Below are 20086 nucleotides of genomic sequence, written 5' to 3'. Positions count from 1 at the left end.
TCGCACTCCACTGTATTTTTTCTCGAAAAGGTCAGGGGGGGCTGTCCCCTAATCTGCGTGAAACTGAAGCCCCGACGGTCACCACCAGCTTTCGAGATAGAGTGGAAAGGGCAGTGCAGTTGTCTAAAGGTTAAAATGATGCATTTCCTTGACGAGTACCTGTCTCAGCCCGCTCCTCGCATTCGCACCCTAGCTCTATTGTGCCCTTTCAAAAACTTTATTCCCATACAGAAAAAGGGGCATCTCGCCCCTTCGTGTTCGAATAATAATAATAATAATAATAATAATAATAATAATAATAATAATAATAATAATAATAATAATAATAATAATAATAATAATAATAATAATAATAATAATAATAATAATAATAATAATAATAATAATAATAATAATAATAATAATAATATTTGGTTTTGGGGGAAAGGAAATGGCGCAGTATCTGTCTCATATATCGTTGCACAGCTGAATCGCGCCGTAAGGGAAGGGATAAAGGAGGGAGTGAAAGAAGAAAGGAAGAGAGAGGTGCCGTAGTGGAGGGCTGCGGAATAATTTCGACCCCTTGGGGATCTTTAACCATAACAGAGGCATTTTTAGTTTTCGAAGAGTGTTCGAACAAAAATGCGAGATTTCCGTCTGTGTGCGATGGTTTTTGGCTGGAAAATTGTAGAGGGCGCTTTATACTCTGCAAATTGTTACTTCTATATTTTCTGGAATGAAGTTCCTCTCAGGTTTAGCTTGAGTCAAGTCGTGTTTTCGTGTTATCCACATTTTGAATAAAAAAAATGATGTATCAGCGCCATCCATAATGATGGAGCTACACTGCAATGTAATGTCATTGCTTTTTGAGAGCAGTAATATGTAATGTAATATAACTATTTTGTGAGATTTCTAGGAACGCAATTAGTGATGTAATTCAGTATGCGTAAGGAAAGCAATTTTACCATGTATGATATATACAGGGTGCCCCAGCTAACTTTAGCTAGGGTTTTAAAATACGCCGAGGCTCTCTAACACTACATGACCAAATACATGCTGCTGGCCATTGTATGTAGAAAGACACACTATTTTTGTATTGTGCTTAAATGACTAATTAGTCGATATTAATTAACCAACTTCTCAATCAACGAAGGTCGGCGAAAAAGTCAAATGAGGAAGTTGTAGAGCGGTCCGCGAAGCATCCAGCTGAAGAGTTTCTAACTTTTCATCTCTTACGTATCGGCTTTTTTTCGTTCATTGCAGATGCCCGCGAAATAAAAAAAAAATACCTCGTGACATGCCCACTTGCGTGCAGCGATTGCAGTGCTCTCAAACGTTCTGGTTAGGAACGAACAGATAATTTAGCTCGGTGTGCTGCCTCTTAAAAGGTGATAGGGCAGCGATGCCACAGCTGGCTGTGCGATATGGGGAAACTGCGCTGCCAAGGTGGCACTGCAATTGTTTCATTCGGTGACTAAAAGCTGCTTTTGTCCGCCGCTTGGGCCACTTCAAATGCGAGAACACATTCTGCACGATTAGATACCCGCGTTTGGCTGACAGCATTCATTGCTTATAGCTTCTCTCGGCGTAGCCCAGATAGCTGACGCACGGCACGTGCGCCTTCGACAGAGCGCGGAGGCTCACGCCAATAAACGCCTGAAGGTGGCGCGGAAAAGTGCCAATAATACTACCCAAAACTGCTTGCTCTTCTCGCTAGACAATGTGTTATGGTGCTGCAGTCGGCACCACAAACTTCCGCGCAAGTTCCCCATAGGCCAGCGGTATGCTTTCATTGTGGTGCTGGATAGCGACAAGCAGACACAGTCCTAATCGCTTGCCCTCGCGTAAATCGCACAGCCAGCGCCTGCGTCGCAGCCCTGTCACATTTTTAAGCACCAGCACACAGGACTAAATGATCTGTTCGTCTGCATCAGGCTTCATGAAAATGGCGGAGGTCATATTACCAAGCTCACTGTTTTCTCAGATACCTTTGCGTGCGAATATTCGGAACTTGAATAGCGAATCTAATATCCTCCTATTAGATTAGTCCAACGAATGAAATAATGCAGGCTCAAAATTATTAGAAACGAATGAAATACGTTCTGGCGGCTTCAAATACTGTGCGAATAATTGGCACGAACTTATTCTAAGTACCGCCGCAGTCCTCTTCTTCGAATGTTTCAAAATTAGGTTCCACTCCAACGATGCACCGCATATGGGTGCTGAGATCTGTCTACTAGGGAAGGATGGTCAGCATATCGACGCAGTTCATCCTTGTGGTGGCTGTAATAATGCTCATAAATACGGCTTTCCTGATTAGACGACGAGGCATGGCCCAGGCAGGTTCAGCAAACCTTGTCTTGATCCCCAATCGTGGAGGCCATAGCTCAGTGCCCCTTGCTCCTCTCATCTATACTGAGATGCGGGACTGGATTTTCCGCTGGATCATCGGGGAAAAAAGGTAACTTTACCTAAACGTATATCACAACGGCCGTGAAGTTAACAGATTGATTTTGTATTGGGTACACCCCAGCGGAAATCAGTGTTGTGTCTTTTACAACTGCAGCTAAACCTTCATACCTTATAGCGACGTACCGCAGCGCCGCCGCTGCGCTGCCCTTTCCTGTCTCACACGATTAATATCCTAGCGCGGATATTCTCTGATTTTGCGAATATCGATAAAAACATTCGAGTCGTATTTGATTCGGTTCTATCACTATTCGATTCCTACTCGATTCGGTTTGTAGCCACGCTATTCGTATTCGATTTACTTTTGGCAAGGTGCTATTCCGTACCCCTGTCAAACACTGCTTACTGCGTTGACTAGTTCACAAAAAGAACCACCCAATTTGCGACCTAAAGGACGCCAAATTCACCTGACACAATGAAAAATCACTGCTAGGTGGATGCACTCTCTCGGACAAAGCATCAAGATCGCTCCATAGACAACTGTGGGCACAGTGCCTTAACGGGGTAACGGCACTGCTTATAGTGGTGCAGGAAGAGATATTCTTACAGTGAAGAGGAGGAGTTGAGATTTCTTCCTGTTTTAGGGGGGGGGGGGGATGTGGTGCGAAAAGCAAACCACGATGTTTCTAGAAATGAACAGTACTTGGGTCTGCTAGCTGATTTCAGGCTTCCATATCTTGTGGCGTAAAATTTTTTTAAAGGCATGCTTGCCAGAGTAGTTGGGTGTGACCCGTTTGTGCGCGAGTAGGTTTTAATCGTACAGACACTTTTTCTAGCGAAACCCCCGGCCAGCCCGGACAAAATTTTTGAGAAGTCCGCCAGCAAACTTCCCCACCATAGCGTAACAACAGAGCTTACCTTCACCCTCGCGTCGGCAACTCAAGCAATGTTTTCCCGCGCAGAAAAATGGCGGTGTTCCAGGACGCCGAGATGACGGGGCGCGAACGTATAATAAACGCAGTTTCATTCCGCGCACTTTATGATGCGCAGGTACATTATCCTGCCAGCTCAGGCAACGATAAGTGCCTCTGCTGAAGACGGACGCGCGGCTTATGTCCTCATGAGTAAATGAGAAGTTGCAGGTTTCCGTTTTCGTCTTCCTCTCTTTGTCAACCGCTCCTTTCATCTGCGCTTCGACGTGCGACTTGATGATGACACCCCAAGTGCCATTTATCAGAGCAGCGAGGCCGTTCATTTGCGGTAAGGCACAGCGTTCCCACTTTTTTCGGCAGCCGGCAGGTGGCGAAGATGGAGCTCAAGGGGATGGATGTCGCTGCGAAGCGTTTAGTCAAGCTCATAAGCCCTCTTCCTTCAGGGCAATTGGATCGCGCCGAATGCGAGGAGGCGAGAGGGGGGGGGGGCAGTGGGGCGAACACAGGGGTGCTCAACCTCGGTTTTTATGCGTGGCATCATTCGAGAAGATGTTTCTTTGTCTGGCAGTGGGCACTAGACAAAAGCTCCCAGAGGGAAACGAAGAGACGATGGACCCCTGCAAAAAAAAAAAATGAAAGATAGAGACAGAAGGAGAGAGAGAGAGAAAAACTCGAGGAAGATCAGCGAGGCACGGAGCTTTCATCAAGGTTGATAGCAGCGCTTGCTACTGTATCATGCACGAACAGCACGCGCTAGCTCGTGCGCAAATTTGAACCGGGTAAAACCTCGGGAAGTGAGCTCATTTACCCGTGGCAGCGGATGATGTCGCGTTTTTGCGCATTCTTGTTACGTTACTCGCACCTCGCCTGGGGCGCGTCACTTTACAGAAAAAAGAGGGGGTGGGCAGAAAGTAAAAGGAGAGAAAGTGCGTGCCGACCTTTTGGTCGACTTCAATCGAGTTAAACGAGAAAGAGAGAGAGAGAGAGAGAGAGAAAGAACGAGAAAAGAAAACGGTGATGCTGGTGCGGGTACGTCACACTGGGAAACAATGGCCGATTTCACGCGGCTACGTCACACGGGGCACAAACAATGAAGTGTCAGCAGTCCTCGGCGTGTTTGACTCAAAAACGGAGGAGGGGGGACTGAAAAGTGGCGGAAAGGGTGCGAGAGGTGACTAACGAGAGGAACGTTATAACGTACCGTGCCCGCACCTCCGGTTGCCACATTTCGTGATCGGCGCACGAGGAGCCACGAAAGGACTTCGCTCCGCACGCGAACTGCGAGCCCCTCCCTGCACTCGGACTTTAACATCTGACTACGGTTCGTCATGACAACGGTGAGAGTTGGGACAAGTTGATGCTGGCCGAACAACTCCAGGCGTATGAAAGCTTAGGGGTTCCAAACCCAATGGAAGAATTGGCTTAACAGGCACAAACGTGGTATTATATGTTTTCGGCAAGTTTGAACGTACACCGCATGCGGTGTCCTTAAACATTAGTTCGAAGCGGTTTCGATTTAAGTCGCAGCCACTATGGCTTAGTGTTGTCACAGAAATGTGAACTAACTGCGTTATAATCACCCCGCATTGCCCACATATGTGCTTAAAATCAACATATAAAGCCAACATCTTCACTGCCAGTTTTTAGAGACGTGTTTTTATTGCGCCTTAATCAAGAGCCGATTTCGGAGTCGTCGCCGGGATGCCATTGCTAACTTTTAGAGGGGAGCTCGAAGTTCAAGTTTCTATAGTGTAAATAAGAACCAAGGAAAACTGTCTTTAAGCCTCTAGATTGTTTTGACTCGCTTCCATCAGCTTCTCATGAGCTAACGGTATAGTTAGTTCATGGTAAGTTGAATTTGGGAGGAGGGACACACGCCTCAGTGTAGGTTTGGCATCGACTTGAAAGCAAAAATCCGCGACGGCAAAACATTTCCGTGCACTGTAGTATGAAATCAGCACAAGCGCAGGGTGAAAGCGAACGTACACAAAAGGTTGGTTCGGTTTGGTTTATGGAGGTTTAACGTCCCAAAGCGACTCAGGCTATGAGAGACGCCGTAGAGAAGGGCTCCGGGAATTTCGGCCACCTCGGGTTCTTTAACGTGCACTGACATCGCACAGTACACGTGCCTCTAGAATTTCGCCTCCGTCGAAATTCGACCGCCGCGGCCGGAATCGAACCCGCGTCTTTCGGGCGCACAAAATGTGCGGAACTTCTGAACGTCCTAACCCACTCATGTAAGCTGCTAAAAAAAAAAAGAATTGCTTTCATGCTGGCTGCAGCAGCCAGTAAAAATCTGTACGAACTCGCACAGCTTTGTGTAAGTTACGATTTACGTTGATGGGAGTATGTGTAACAACCATCTCTACCGACGTGCATCGGCGGTTGCGTCTGAATGTTAATGGCAGTGAAAAAGTAAGAGTTTTAGCACAGCGGATGCGTACAGATTACAGGATGTCTTCTGAGCACGCGCAGCGGAAGGTGCGCGGCCATACGGGGCCACTGCGCGTGCGCAGCGGGCGTCCGGTAATCTGGTATACGTCCACGCTGGTACATCTCCGCCATGCTAAAACTCTCCAATGAGGCGACTTCTGTGTACGCTGTAATAATAATTGGAAAGAGAAAGGAGTGTACCTGGTGGATTCTTTTTGAACCGGCTACAAACTAAGCTGATGAAACACGCCTCCTTTGGGACATCAATGATAGCTTTAAATAGCTGAAATCTCATCACCTGTGGTGTCGCTGTTGTTCAAGTTATATAAATACAGGGCGTCGACGATACATACGTGCACAAATTCTTCAGTGCTCGATCTAATCAATGGACACGTAGTTTCAACTCAGTTCTTGCAGAGTGCCAAGGCGAAAAGCACTGCGACAAGTTGAGTTCAATGGCATTTGACAAACGGTTGTTTCACTGTTTCGGAAAGCAACGCGTGCTTGTGACGGATTCTTGAAAAGCGCGCTGGCTTCTACATTGGGCATTCCCCAAAATCTGCAGAGAGTGCGACAGGTTTGTCAGCAGCGCCCGGCCTGTGCGTTGGTAATCAATGAACGCCCCATCCGCCCGTAGACTACGTGTTTAATGTGCAATGCCGGTGCGTAAGTGGAGCCACATAGGCTGCGAGAGGCACGGCCACAAGCCCGTTATGGAAGCCTGAAGTTGCTGCTGCTTTTCTTTGGCCTGTGGGGTGCTGATCGAGCTCTCTGGATGTGTATATGCTTAGTAGACAACCTCTGTAGATGCCGGCTTCGTTTTTGGCTTCATTTTCCTCGTTTCAATATGGTATGCTTGCCGCGGCGTTGAACTTCGATGTTGGCGCACAGGCTTACCTGAAGACGACAGCACGATATTACTGCAGGCAACAAAATTATTTACACTGATTGTATTTGAACACAAGCATCTATTTAGTTAAAATTGCAGTATTCATTCGACCGATGGCTTCTAACTCCTGGCATTCGCAGTGCAATCACACTGAGAAAGTCGCACGAGAGAAGTCGGTGTAGAATGCTGAAGGCAGCCCTGACATGACAGCCGCCTTATACAAGCCCGCTGCAATGTTAACGGTGAAGAGCAGAGCTCTTGACAGATCTTAAGCGACTCTAGAGCGCAAAACAGCGACGATGTAGCGGTGTTGTATTAGCATGGTTGTAAGCACGGCGTTCTTAAAACTGGCGAAAATGGTTTAAGGAACCGTGAACGCTCTAGCCAACGAAGAGGTTCCTATCGCTCTTAAAATATGCGTGTTGAACTCAGTGTTGTGACAAAGGTTAATATCTGGGGTGCAGAAGGTGTGAACTACGCGCTTCCCTGCACCAAGGGGACTTGAAATGCGGCGGCCGAGTTTCGCTGGAGGCGAAACGCAAAAGGCGGCCGCGTGCTGTGCGATGTCTGTCAGTGCCCGTTAAAGATACCCAGGTGGGCTGAATTATTCCGGAGCCCTCCACTACGGCACTTCTTTCATGCCCTCCTTCATATCTTCCCCGACGGCACGGCTGAGGTGTCCACTGAGATGTGAGACAGTTACTATGCTCTTTCCTTTCCTGAAACCCAATTTTCACGAATCAGGCAATTACCTCTCGCTGTAGATGCTACTGAACAGGCACAGAAAGTGATCTCCAAGCCTAAGACGAGATGGCATGGAGGGTCTGTATTCGGTTTACTGTTCCTGGAAATGCTACGGCATCGAAAAAAATGATCACCGCATGCATAGCACGCAAGCTTGTCACAAATTATGCGCTTCAGATGTTTTGTGCAGAAGTTTAGAGTGCTCGGAAAATTAACAGTGTTGTCTTGACACGTACTACGGTAGTCTTTTGCACAGGTTCCTCGCCATCGAGCATTGAATGATCAGTTATTACCCACAGCGTTATAGAGATAATTAAGATAGGCTGCACTTTGCATTCTGCTGAATGGGCATTTCAGGAAGCCGAACACGTGAAACACCCTCTTGATTCTCGTAATAGTTATATACGGTTGCGATATGTCAGTATAAGTTGAAGATCGAGCTCAAGTCAACGGCCTCGCTGAACAGATGAAAAGCCCGTTTCTTGCGGTGGCTGTCTGAATAGGCTATGACGAATCAAAATTAAGGCCAGGAACGCCCCAGGATCTCGCCTCTACTGCACGCGCCTAGGGGCGAAATGCGCCCAGCTACACAATAGAGAACCGCTAGAATAATGACTGACTCTCGCCAGGGCAGCCGGTCGCTGCCGGCCACTGCGTCCTCTCAAATATAATTGTCGGTTTCCCGTTGCGCCACTCTCGGGAACGTTGACAGCTCACGCTTGGGGAAACAATGCATGTCCGAGCGTTCAAGAATGATAGCTTATCTAGAACTCCGCACCCAGACACCCAGTTGTACCGGCCAGACGGCGTTTTATGTTAACAGCCTTGGGATGGGAGCCAAGCTAGAAGTGGCGATCCACCCCCCCCCCCCCCCCCCCCCCCCCAGCTGTACTGCACTTTTCCTTCGAGCATCTTTGCAGCAATGGCCGTCAATGGGAAGGTTGGTTTCCATGAGCCCTATGAGCGGTGTACCTTTTCGCTCACAAATAATAGTGTTCCGAGCCTAATAAATGATGAAAATTGAGCATAAAAAAGTACAAATTTGGCTGAGGCTGGCAACAAATGCATTTTTCACGTTGTGCATTTCGACTTGAATGCTAAATAAGAGTCATGTTTGGCTAGTTGTGCCACCAAAAACAAAGAGGGTGGCGCGAGAGTATGGTTGAGGGGGGGGGGGGGGGGGGGGGGGGGGGGGGGGGGGGGGGCTGCGGGCAGGAAACGGGCGGCAGTGTTGAGGTTACCTGCAACCTCTCTGGCCCGTGAGGGGAAATCTCATAGAAAGACGTGAACACCTTAAATGTTAACGGAATCAACGTAATGCTCTCAGGGCGCCTTTATTTAGAAACAGTTTTTCAAACAATTCATAGGCAATTTGTAGACAGCCTATGGACTGTTCGTTTAAATGTTCATGAGGGACTACAGGCAAGGCGAAATTTCTGTTAAGCTGTCTTAAAGTTCATTTATTAGTTTAATCATTCCCAGTTGTGTCTGTTCGTAACTTTGGCAACCGTAAGGTGCGAAGAGGATATAAGCATGCCGAGATATGACATAACTAAGTACTGGGACACGTGCCGAGCTCCGTAATTTCGAATGGAGCCAAGACAATCACATGTAAACCTTAACCCTGCAACGTTCCGGCCACTAGCGTAACTTTACTTACGCACTTTTTTTTTCTCGGGCTTTGAAGATTTCAAACATAGAGATTCATTATTTGCAAATGAGTCAAATTACAAAACTTGAATTCGTTGTTCTTTGAACCTCTCCACACATTGCGCAGCTTCTCATTGTGGCATCTTGAGTAAAGACGTCCCATGCGTTTATATTCTATCACAACTTCGGAAAAGCTGGCATATTTTAATTTCATAAAAAGACTATTTTTCTCGTCACGAAAATTGATTGTTATCTCTGCTTCCTTGCTTCCGCAGCGTATGAGAGGACTATGGAGGCCATATTGCCCTCGTACCTCGATAAAAATTCTTGCAAGACACAATCACCTGAGTTCACACCCCAAAGACTGAGGTACAGTCTTGGTCAAAAGTCTTAAGGGCAAAGGCTTTTCGCTTCAGCCGCATAACCGAGCCATTACGGCACTATTAAATTCTGAATGACCTTGAAATGCTAGCAGAAAGGTTTCTTCTTGCGATAGAGAAGCTTCCTGATTGACCTGTATTTTGAATGATCCGCTACACGGATCATTCTAGGAACACTCATTTCGCTGCAGCTGGACGCTGTGGCCTTAAGACTTTTGACCAAGACTGTACTTCATATTCTTAGCTATTGTTACCGTGAATAGCGGCGCGTTTGTCTCAAAGGAGTCATGAAAGTAAATTAACAAAGCTGCACCGCTCCCTGCTCCAAGCGAGAAAAATGAAAAGCTTGTATGATAAGCGATTGCTTATCATTTCTCTCGGGAGCAAGAAGAAAGCATGTAGCAGTTGATGCTAAGATTGAGCCAGCGCGCATCTTTCACCTCACTTCCCCACAGCAATGTCACAAAGCAATAGTTATCACCGCATTCACATTACGTAGTGCAGAAGGCTAGTTCACAACGCCGCGTCCCGCGTGTAGTCTGGCCTTCAAGAATCTGGGCGAGCCTGCCAGCACGCAGAATGCCGAGACAATAGACTTAAGGGCGGCTACATCCGCGTCACATTGCTCATAAAACTGGCAATTAGAGCAAGGTCAGATTCTTTTGAGCGCGGAAAATGAGAGCACTTCTCCACCACAACCAGGAGCCATAGCCTCCTTCTCCGTCTGACAAAAAGACGCTAGTAAGAAAACTTCTGGAAGCTGCGGACTCAGAAGGTTGTGCGCCACGCGTGGGAAAGGTTTGCTAGTTGCTATCAGTGTAAGTACCATAGTAATGAATGAACGGCACAACCTCCGTGCAATTTTCTTCCCCGTGTGCGTATTTTTCGGCATTGCTATGCCGAACACGGGATGGTCGGCGCTAGTGGCACGTTACTTGGCGCAGTCTCAGAGAAAAGCTACACTTCCGCACAGGATCACTTAAAACAAGAAACAAGGTTTTGTGAGCCCTTGGATTTTTATTGCGTCCCGACGATCGCAACATATATGAATGCCACCGAGGTTCGGCCATACTATCAAGTTCCATTTTTAGAGCTTTGTATCCCACCTCCCACATGTGTGGCCAGCAAGTATGACCAGATTACTGACCATGTATCACAAGGCAATCTATGAAATAACGGTTAATACGTATTACTGTCACGCCAGCGGCGACGAGATCGCAATATTTGAATGTTATTTTACAGCTTCATTTCCCATATACGATCATTAATCTGGTCATACTTTGCGGCCACATATGTGGCCGCTGGGATAGAGGGCGTTAAATTTCCGTCCGAAATATTATGATGAGCTATTTATTTGAAATATCAAACTCTCATGCGCACCGAATCCAGAATGCGTAGTCCCCAGAACAGCAGCTTTAGCACACAGAAAGATAAACCCCGCATTTTGCTTGCACCTTCTGAAGGGCGCAGCATTTTCGCGAGAGAACATCAAAACAATATGGTGAAAAGCAACTGTCTTGAAATATTCCTAAGGGCGCTGGTTTCCCGCCGGACCCAAATCAACGCCGACCCTGCGCTTTGAATGCTCAGTGATCAGCAAAGCACATTCATAAAGTGGTCAAAACCTAACGTCGTGTATGAGCTCTTCAGAACATCCGCGGCGACGTATCTTTCGCGTGGTCTTATACGTTGAGCAGCCCTGAGGTGGTGTTTCGCCAACCATTTCAGGGGTATAAACACGCACTCAGCCTCTCCGTGATTTCTCACTTACATGGTTAGCTAGGCATCGGACATTTCTGCTTTCGTAAATTTTTCGATGAACGTTTTGGATGCTTTCCTGTCAATAGTGCAAAATTGTAAAAAAAAAAATGTCCTAAGAGGCGCATGAATTCAACCCACGCGCCTGTGCCATGGGTGAGGGCCTAGGATGGGGAAAGCCGCGCAACTTTCTTTAGTCTCGCACTTGAGGAAATATTCGTCTTACTCGTGAAATATTGGGTACAAACTATGTCCATATCGAGGCAATTATTTCGTCATTTGAAAATTAGAGGTCATTAGTAGTAGGCCCGTACATATGCAGGTGGAAATTGAACTGTTATTAGACAAGCGCATGTCCAATGGTAACCCTCGGGACAACTGTAGTCTGCAGCAACAAATTCATTCTTGGTGTGGAAAAATGACTGTAACGACAGATAAACTTAGCAGAAAAAGGGAACGGCAGACTGGCGATCGGAGCCCCTGCAGATGTCTAGTTTATGTTTAAGAAGGATACTTTTTCTATACCTAAAATTATTTTCTCTCGTCGGATGAGTTTCCCTCAAACAGTGAACAAACAGCGAATTAATTGTACATTTCAAAGAGCGAAGCGCGAAAAGGCTGCGTCATTTTCTACCCGAACGGAAAGTGTTTCCGTTTCCTGTTCTCGAAGTTGTTTGTTTAAGAGAAACAAAAAGAAGGGACAACGTTGAATTTTGGAACTTAGGACACAGTAAATTTCCATTGCATGCGTTCCCTGATTACGTAAATAGCTCAATTGTGTAGACTGAACCAGAAAACTAAATGCTGAAGTAAGAACCCACAATATGAAGGGGGACGCAGTAAGTTAAACCAAGGATATGCCTCGGACATGGATCGAAGAATCGACTTCTTGGCGAGTTGGTTCATGACTTCATAAAACAAAGCGCCCGAGAATGTACACAGCACGAATGAAAAAGAGGGCGCCAAAAATTCAGTGCGCCATAACTTAAAGGGCCACAAGAAAAATTTCCCGCTATTAATACCAGGCTTTGACAAACGCAGAATTGGCTGAAACAAAAAGAAAAACAGACCGATTTGAAATCTGTATTCATGTTTTATCTTTTCCGAAACGTATTCACATTTGCGAATTGCGTCGCCTTTCCATACGCGACGTACGCCGTTTCTTGTTTGATGTTTTTTTTTGTTTTTCATCTTCCACTGGCCACGCGTATTATTTTTGGAAAGGCAAATTTTCCCACTTCCTAGCGACGTGCTGGTGTGTGTCTTAGGACGTAAACACCGTCACTGCGTTGTTCTTATCTTATATGCGTACCGGACTCCTCGCGTGGGACTAATTCCACTCGTGTGCTATTCACTCTCTAATTTCTTTCAAGCATTAGTGTAATTACCGTCTGAGGTCGCACACTTTACGATTTCGCCTGCTTGTTTCTCTTTTGTTCTTCATTGTAGTTTTCGCTGTCACTCACCACACCTGTCCCTCCCAAACTCGCTGCTCACATTACACACACCGAGTATCCGCCGCTTGGCTCTCCTTGCAAATAAGCGTGCCCAATTTGGTCACCTTGGCGAGACTTCGCGCGCTGTCTGGCGGGCTGTTATGACTATAACATGCTAGCGCAATTGTGTCTTGCAGAGCGCCGTAACTACCGCCTCAGTGACGGAGAGGAAAAAGCACGATGGCGATGTCCAGGAGCGACAGCCTCAGCGGGACAACAGCAGCGACCCCGAGAGCGAGGCGGTCTCTCAGGAGCCCTACAAGACGGAAATAGTTTGGCGCAACGTGTTTCTGTTCCTATTCCTGCACATCGGAGCTGCTTGCGGCCTCTACTGCGCCCTCTTCACGGCCAAGTGGCAAACTAACCTCATGGGTGAGGCTCGCTCTGGGTCGGCCGAGCTTGCCGTTGGGAGCTCGAAACCGGCGCTCCCAAAGTGCTTATTACGCGCGCTAGAAATTGAGATGCAGTTTTCTTCTGGCGGGAATTTCGTCACTCCTATTCTATACACAGGTTGTACCGACGTCATAGCGGCCGCCATGTCTGAGACCAGAAGCACGGCGGAAACCTGCGCGTTTTTCTAACCCGCGTATTCCCACTTGCTCGGCCTGCACTGTGAAGCCTATGCCTTGGTCTCCATCATGGCGTCCCTGACGTCACGTGAAACCCATGTGTAGAGCAATTCAGATGGAAGACGCCGAGAGACGCCGTGCGTGTCGGCGCGTTCTTTCTGCAAAATTTGTGAAGCATCCTCGGTGGAGACCTTCATTGCAGCAGCCAAGCAGAATTTGTATCGAATCGTACAAACGATACTGCCAGATGACTTAAACTAGATTTGCATGTGAAGCTTGTTGTTTCATACCGTTTAGTTATTTTGTGCCTGTGCGCGCTTGCATAACAACATTGCACCGTTTTAGACTGCAGCCAGCAAGGGTCTGAGGTCCTCCTCACATAACAAGCTTGCAACGGCAGTTTTCATAACCCTTCCTTCTCAATTAGAGAGAAGAAGGGGAAGGCACTCAGATTAATGAAACAATGCTCGGTTGCCTGCCTTACATGTGGTGAGGGCGATAATGGGACAGAAAGAGAAGGGGCCCAAACTGCGTCAAAACATCCGGCCGCTCGTTGCAAACACATTCAGACAAGTTTCATGCTTAGAGCTTAGAATAGTTATCATACAAAGACACGCAAGCAATTTGTTGGCGAATCAAGAACAGCCCTCTGTCCTCCAACTATAAAACACGGAAAGTGAAGCGGGCAACTTACAAGGGCATTAGTGACCGTGTCAGCAGTGTTCATAAAAGGAATAGGCTAGATATCCCACATAGTGTGAACCATACCTTTAAAAAGAAAGGACATGCGACCGGTTTGGAAATGAAGTAGTATATATTTTGGCGTCCGAGTATACCTTGTGGAAGTAGATATCTCATTTTAATCCAAAGTTAAATAAGCAACACTCGACTCACTAGACATTTGCGAATGATTTTCATCGCAGACTCATTGAATATGAAAATAATCTCCCAAAGACGTTTTTTATAACGCTTACGTAACTGTAAAAGCCTTTTCTGTGCTGCTCCGTGGCATGCGCACTTTGAACGTATCTCGCTAGCCCCAGTCATTTAAGTGACGATCTTGTGTCCGTGCAGCCTAAGTTCCTATGACCGCATCGCAAGAGGTGCGCAGTCTTATACTCGCCCTAGGTTTCAAATGAAAAAAAAATGCAGAAAAACGCTTTCTTTTCTGATATCACGATTTTCATGTTTCTATTTTGCACTTTCTTGATTCCTAACTGAGGCTTTTCGCGTATATGGGACAGTTTAGAAGTCGATTCGTTACTGTCTTAACTGCTTAGATTAACATTAAGAAAAACTTTCCTGTACTTGTACTGCGTGACCTTGAATAATACGACACAAATTCTTTTACAACCGCAATTCCAGTTCGATATCATTCGCTAATTCCTTTACTTCTGGAGAACTCTCAAGCAGTCACCGATTATGTTCTGTAAAGCGCCTTTCGGAATCCCTTGGGTTCTTCGCCTGCGCGGTGGTGCTGCTCGCGTGCTCCTGGATTATACGTGCCTTAAACAGGACTAAGAATAGCACTTAACACTACATAAAGCGTCTTTAACCCCAGGAGGATAGCAAGGTCCCCCCGGCAATGCTCAGCTACATTTATGGCGACATGCAAAGTAACCCTAATAAGCCCTGAGAAACAGTTTACGTTTCTTCTTCTTACACTCGCCGTGTAAAAATTTTCAAGTTCAACGCAAGCATCGCCCCTTTGCTTCGGGCCGCCGACCATAGACCTCGTGGTATCTGCGGTCGGGAGCTAAGCAGGGAAGCACCGGCTCGCCGGTGCAATAAGCGGATTTTCTCTTCACTTTCAGTTTATCTGGGCACCAGGAAAAAAAAGTGATTGGAAGTTCAGCCTTGCGTGCCATTCTGGCTAAGCTGAATCGTCAATGTGCGGCTTGATCGAAGAGCCTTCGCAGGGTAGGTGGAATCGGTCACCCATGTCGGAGGAGCTAACGAGCTGTGCGCAGACTATGATCCGGCGTCCCGGAACCGACACCGCTATATCCCTAGCTTTAAGACAGAAGCTTTTCCACAGCTGCCCCGACGAAGGAATGTGCCGTCGCTGCCGAATCTCGGTGACAACTGTCCACATAGTCTGGTAATGCCAGGCACAAGAGAGTTCATAGAACTCCCCACTGCGATCGGCCCGGCCACGTACGGCGGCTCGGTTCTTCCCACGAAACAAAGCAGCGTGGATGCCACTCTGCTCTGGGCAAATTAAGCTCGCAGAATTTGTTTCCGGAGGTTAAGCCGTACGCTTATCGCAGCCGGAGACGACCAGAGCAGCAAACGCCTATAGCCTGCCGCGAAGACGGTGGGGGCACTGGGGCCACACACTCGCACTGATGCAAAGTGCACTTAAAGGGCTAGTGTAAAGAGAGTTTTTCAATCAATCCTATCACGGCGAAGGGAAGTGGTGAACTAAAACAATATTAAACCACTGGCTAAACAACTTTGTGGAGTTGATTACGTTGGACCGCATGTACTCTTTAATTTTTTTCAATTTCAATGCCTCTAGAAATGCGGACCTCATCAAGATGCAGCTACCGAAATGAAATGTGACGCTATATCTGTTCACTGGTTGTTTTTTTTTTGTTCTGACACGCACCGCAGCACACAGCTTAGTGAATGTCTGTGCCGATGGTCATGAGCAAGATACGGCGGTCAGCATTTGTGTTATGGTGCAGCTTGCGTAAAATCACGTCGTCCGAATATTTGTGCCGCCGTTTCACAGAGTGTGTCTTACACATCGTCTTATGCAAACCGGCGCCATCAGTCAGTAAGCACAAAGGGGAACGCAAGGCACCGGATCGCATGTAACAAAGGAACCCTGCATGATTTGCGCCTGCTTGAAGTTCCAGACAAAGCAGTGGTCCCTGAACCCCGCTTTGCTTGATGTTTGTTATTTCGTCTCTCGCAGCCTTCATTGGCCTGGGCATTTCCGGCGTCGGCTCGTCCGTGGCAGCTCATCGTCTCTGGTGCCACCGCACGTTCAAGGCGAAGCTGCCACTCAGGATAGTGCTCATGATGGCCAACTGCTTTGCGCTGCAGGTGAGCACCACAAAGGGGTGGGCGCTGCGCAAAGCATGCCTCTCAAGCCACCTCAGGCTTTGTCTGCGCGGAGAAATCTTGCTTTTTGGGGGTCTGTAACAAAATATAGACCGATCAACGCTTTGACAGAACCGTTCACCCCTTGCCTACACTGTGGCCTAAGACGCACACATTTACTCCACGTGTTACCTACGCTCTACATCGAGGCAGCCAGATAAGAACGAAAAAAAAAGGTGAATAGCAATCACGCAAGGGAAAAAAAATAAAAGCCAAGTGAGACGCAATCAGAGCTGAAGCAAAAAAAAAATTACATTCGGATTGTTTTGTGTAGCTTTCGCTTCTGGCGCGCTCACCTATTCTCTGTGCCTCAGGTTTTGTTACGACAGGCTTTTGCACTTATTTGTAATGGCCCTGCATCGCTGGGGATATTCAGAACGTTGGATCGGATCAACTCAATACATGCGAGGAAAGGATTTTCTTGTGGCACGGAATGCCTCGTCCGTGGCGCAAGATTTAAAATAAAAACTAATTCAGGAAAAGGATTAAGAACGCTGTGCAGAAAAAAAAAACGTGAAATTACAGTGAAAAGTATAATAAACTGGGAAAATGCAATGAAAAATTGCACTCGCCAGGGTTTATTGATTACCACATCATCCATAAGAGCTCTCCGACACTGAGGCCATTTTTTTCTTGTATTACGTTTTACATCTTCGAGCAAAAAAAATAAAGAGTGGCGGAGACTTTTGAGCATACTAAGAGGAAGGAATTGCTGTTAAATATTTTCGCATAGTCAGTGAAGAGGGAGAAAAGGCTTTACTCTGAGGTGGCGATGTTGAATGGAAGTTTCAAAGATAGCACTTGTGGCTCCATTTTGCAATCATGATAAGTGCCTAGCTTGCTGTAAAAATCTGGTTTGAAACGTGCCAGTGTAAAAATATATGTCGCAAGACAATAATTTTTTTCCTTGTAGCCTATTTAACTGCTAGCAAAGCACCCATGTGCGCTTTGTTCTGGCAGGCCCTTCCCTTACCTTTTTTAATCCCTCGCCATTCGACAAAGCAACCGCTTCTTAAGCACCTTTTGTTGCATCACTGGAATTCCAGCAATTGCCTAGCTGCATTGTATGAGTGGATAGAAAAGCGCGTTCGGAATTATCCCGTAAAAAAAAAAGATTTAAGAAAGGGCAACCTGGAGAACTTGTAATTTTGCACGAACCGAAGTTTGCTGCACGCGTTCTGTAAGCTGTGCAGACGCACATCCTGCGTCCAAACTAAGCGCGGTAAGTGAGCACGTGCCGAAGTAAGTTTTCAGAAAACTGAAATCACGAAAAAGTTTAAATTATTGCCAGTCTAACTATGCAGCCACAAACTTCTGGGCGTGCTGTGCACTTCCCTGTGCGACCAGTACAGTGCACCCCTCAGTACCGTACCGCGTGCTCAGGCAGCGAGAAAACTTAGTTTTATCATCGTTTCAAGGTGTTTCGAAAACTTTTGTATGCCTCTGCGCCTTCCAGTACGCCTCCTAGGAATACCGAAGGAAGCGGCAGTGTCTCGGAAAGAAAGAAAAAAGCAGTCTCATTTCGAGAGCATTAGCAGTGTTTGTTACGTGCGTTCTGGCCTACTCCGCAGTTTTATTTCCTCTTGGTTATCGTAGCAAACTAGTAAAGCTCACACAACCTGACTAAAACGTGATGCTGCTTCGTTTCGCTGTAATGCCGAGCGCAGAACGACATCTACGAGTGGACGCGCGACCACCGGGTTCACCACAAGTATTCGGACACGGACGCTGACCCGCACAACATCAATCGCGGCTTCTTCTTCGCACACATGGGCTGGCTCATGTGCAAGAAGCACCCGGAGGTGTTCCGCAAAGGAGCCACCGTCGACTGCTCCGACGTCCTCGCTGACCCCGTGGTCGCTTTCCAGAGAAAGTGAGTTGCACGGCGGGCAAGACAGCGGGGCTGTTTTGCTATGCGCTTCTGACAGGGTGAAGCGCGTCTCTGCAGGACCACTGAGCGTATCGCTGGTGGCGAAGCTAAAAGACGAACGACCATAACAACAGGAACGCGACAGGGCAACCAAAACAAACTCCCGAATGCAAACGCAGGGACAGAAGCGAGCGCTGAGGGAACAGTCTCCAACTTAAGTATTAAGAATATATAGTGGTTGGACTTAGGGTTTGAACAGAAAAAAAAAACGATAAAAGTTCGCTGAATACGATTTTTTGTTTGACATGCACACACAGCTAGCTTACAACTGCGTAAGCGTTGCACTCAGTCAAGGAGAAAATTAACAGTGTACGGAAGCCAACGGGGGGCGATGCAGTGGTATACCCATAGATTATCGCAGTTGTGCGTTTTGAGGCATTGCTCCTTAGCCTACATGTGCAAACCTCGAGGCTCCACTTCCTCGCCATCTGCTAACGAATCGCAATTTGTTCGCTGCGATCACCCTTTTAGGCCAGTTACTTCGTTAAGTGGGCTTCTCTGGAGCACGTAAGGGCAGCGACTCGAAACCATGCATAATCGTCACGAAAAAGTGATACGCACTGGCTACCGCCATTGTTTAGCGGCGGTTCCATCGCTGCCTTCAACATTCAGACTGCGTGATGTCCCGCACTCTTGCTCAACTCAGTGCAACAACCTCGCGACAACACAGTGTTACATTCCTTTTTTTTGTTAATGGCTTTATCACTTTCTTCTGCAAGCTCTGTCAGTATACCATGTAGTGCAAGATTTAAGGAGGGAGGAAATAGGGAGATTTTCAGCGAGAAATTTTCTGCGGCAGAAACATACAAAAACACCGTATATTTTTTATGAAATCCAATAAATGCATTACGAAAATAAGACCCCCACCCCCCCGCCTCTACCCTCAACTTCCCTTTCAAGAGACATTTATTAATCCATCCCTCCTAGGCTCTTGGTACGGTTATCATTGGTAAATCGACTTTTCGTGCTGAAAAAAAAGCCAAGATAAAATATAAGTGACTTATGAGCACACGGGAACACAACTTTATATCACCCTCTCCCCTCTCTCTCCCAAAGTATAACAATTCACCCGTCTAAAAAATATTCGCTAAAAAAACGAAAACTGCGTTCTTAACTATATTTTTTCATATATCAAATCAAATCTGCACAAAAAATAAAAAGCCTAAAGCTCCAACCACTACCTATATGACACATTTCAATGAATGCCACAACCAACTTAATAACAGTTCAGGAGAGCAAGCTGCCGGGCTAGATGGTGATGCATCTCGTTACTAGGAAGCGCAAAAAACGGACGAGGGACTGAGTAGGGGACACAAAAACACGTTCACGAGCGCTGCTACCAAAAGTTTATTCATGCTGTAGTGCAGGGGATATATAAGAACAGAATGTCCCGCATGCGCGTAGAAAAGGCACAAAGACCGCACATTAGTCAAGCGCACAAGTATCAAAAACGAATCTAAAGAAGCACATTCAGACGAATATACATGTACAGACGTGTCACTGACACAACGCTCGGACAGCTTTCTGATATAATAAGCCTCTAAAACGAGCCTAGCCTTATCATTACCGCTGCTGCCAAGAATCGTGGTCTTCTCCAATCTTGCCCTACACGTGCACGAAGCAAGGTGCCGCACGAGATTAGCACTAGTATCATTATTTTCTACGTTTCGGGCGTGCTCCCGTAGCCGGTCATTAATACAGCGGCCAGTTTGGCCAACGTATGAAGCCCCACATGAGAGGGGAATGCTGTACATCACACCTGTTGCACATTTAGCGTAGGCGAACTCATGTTTTTTGTTGCAGCCC

The 20086-nt window shown here is 46.8% G+C and overlaps 1 protein-coding gene across 2 annotated transcripts in view; it reads left to right on the top strand.

The window, feature by feature from the left end:
- LOC144115428 (acyl-CoA Delta-9 desaturase-like) overlaps positions 1–20086 on the top strand; it is a 42544-nt gene that overhangs the window by 14371 nt on the left and 8087 nt on the right. Inside the window, exons 1-4 of one of the 2 annotated variants that reach the window (XM_077649825.1) lie at positions 4522–4657; positions 12808–13042; positions 16163–16293; positions 18018–18223. In XM_077649825.1, coding sequence (XP_077505951.1) covers positions 4649–4657; positions 12808–13042; positions 16163–16293; positions 18018–18223 — 581 coding nt within the window. In that variant the 5' untranslated portion in view covers positions 4522–4648. Of the gene's footprint in view, positions 1–4521; positions 4658–12807; positions 13043–16162; positions 16294–18017; positions 18224–20086 lie in introns of those variants that run through there. The other variant, XM_077649826.1, reaches the window with a different exon arrangement.

The sequence above is a fragment of the Amblyomma americanum genome, chromosome 1, assembly GCF_052857255.1.
Source record: "Amblyomma americanum isolate KBUSLIRL-KWMA chromosome 1, ASM5285725v1, whole genome shotgun sequence".
Taxonomy (NCBI): Eukaryota; Metazoa; Arthropoda; class Arachnida; order Ixodida; family Ixodidae; genus Amblyomma; species Amblyomma americanum.
Note: the sequence above shows the minus strand (reverse complement) of the source record. Positions and strands in the feature narration are given on the sequence as shown.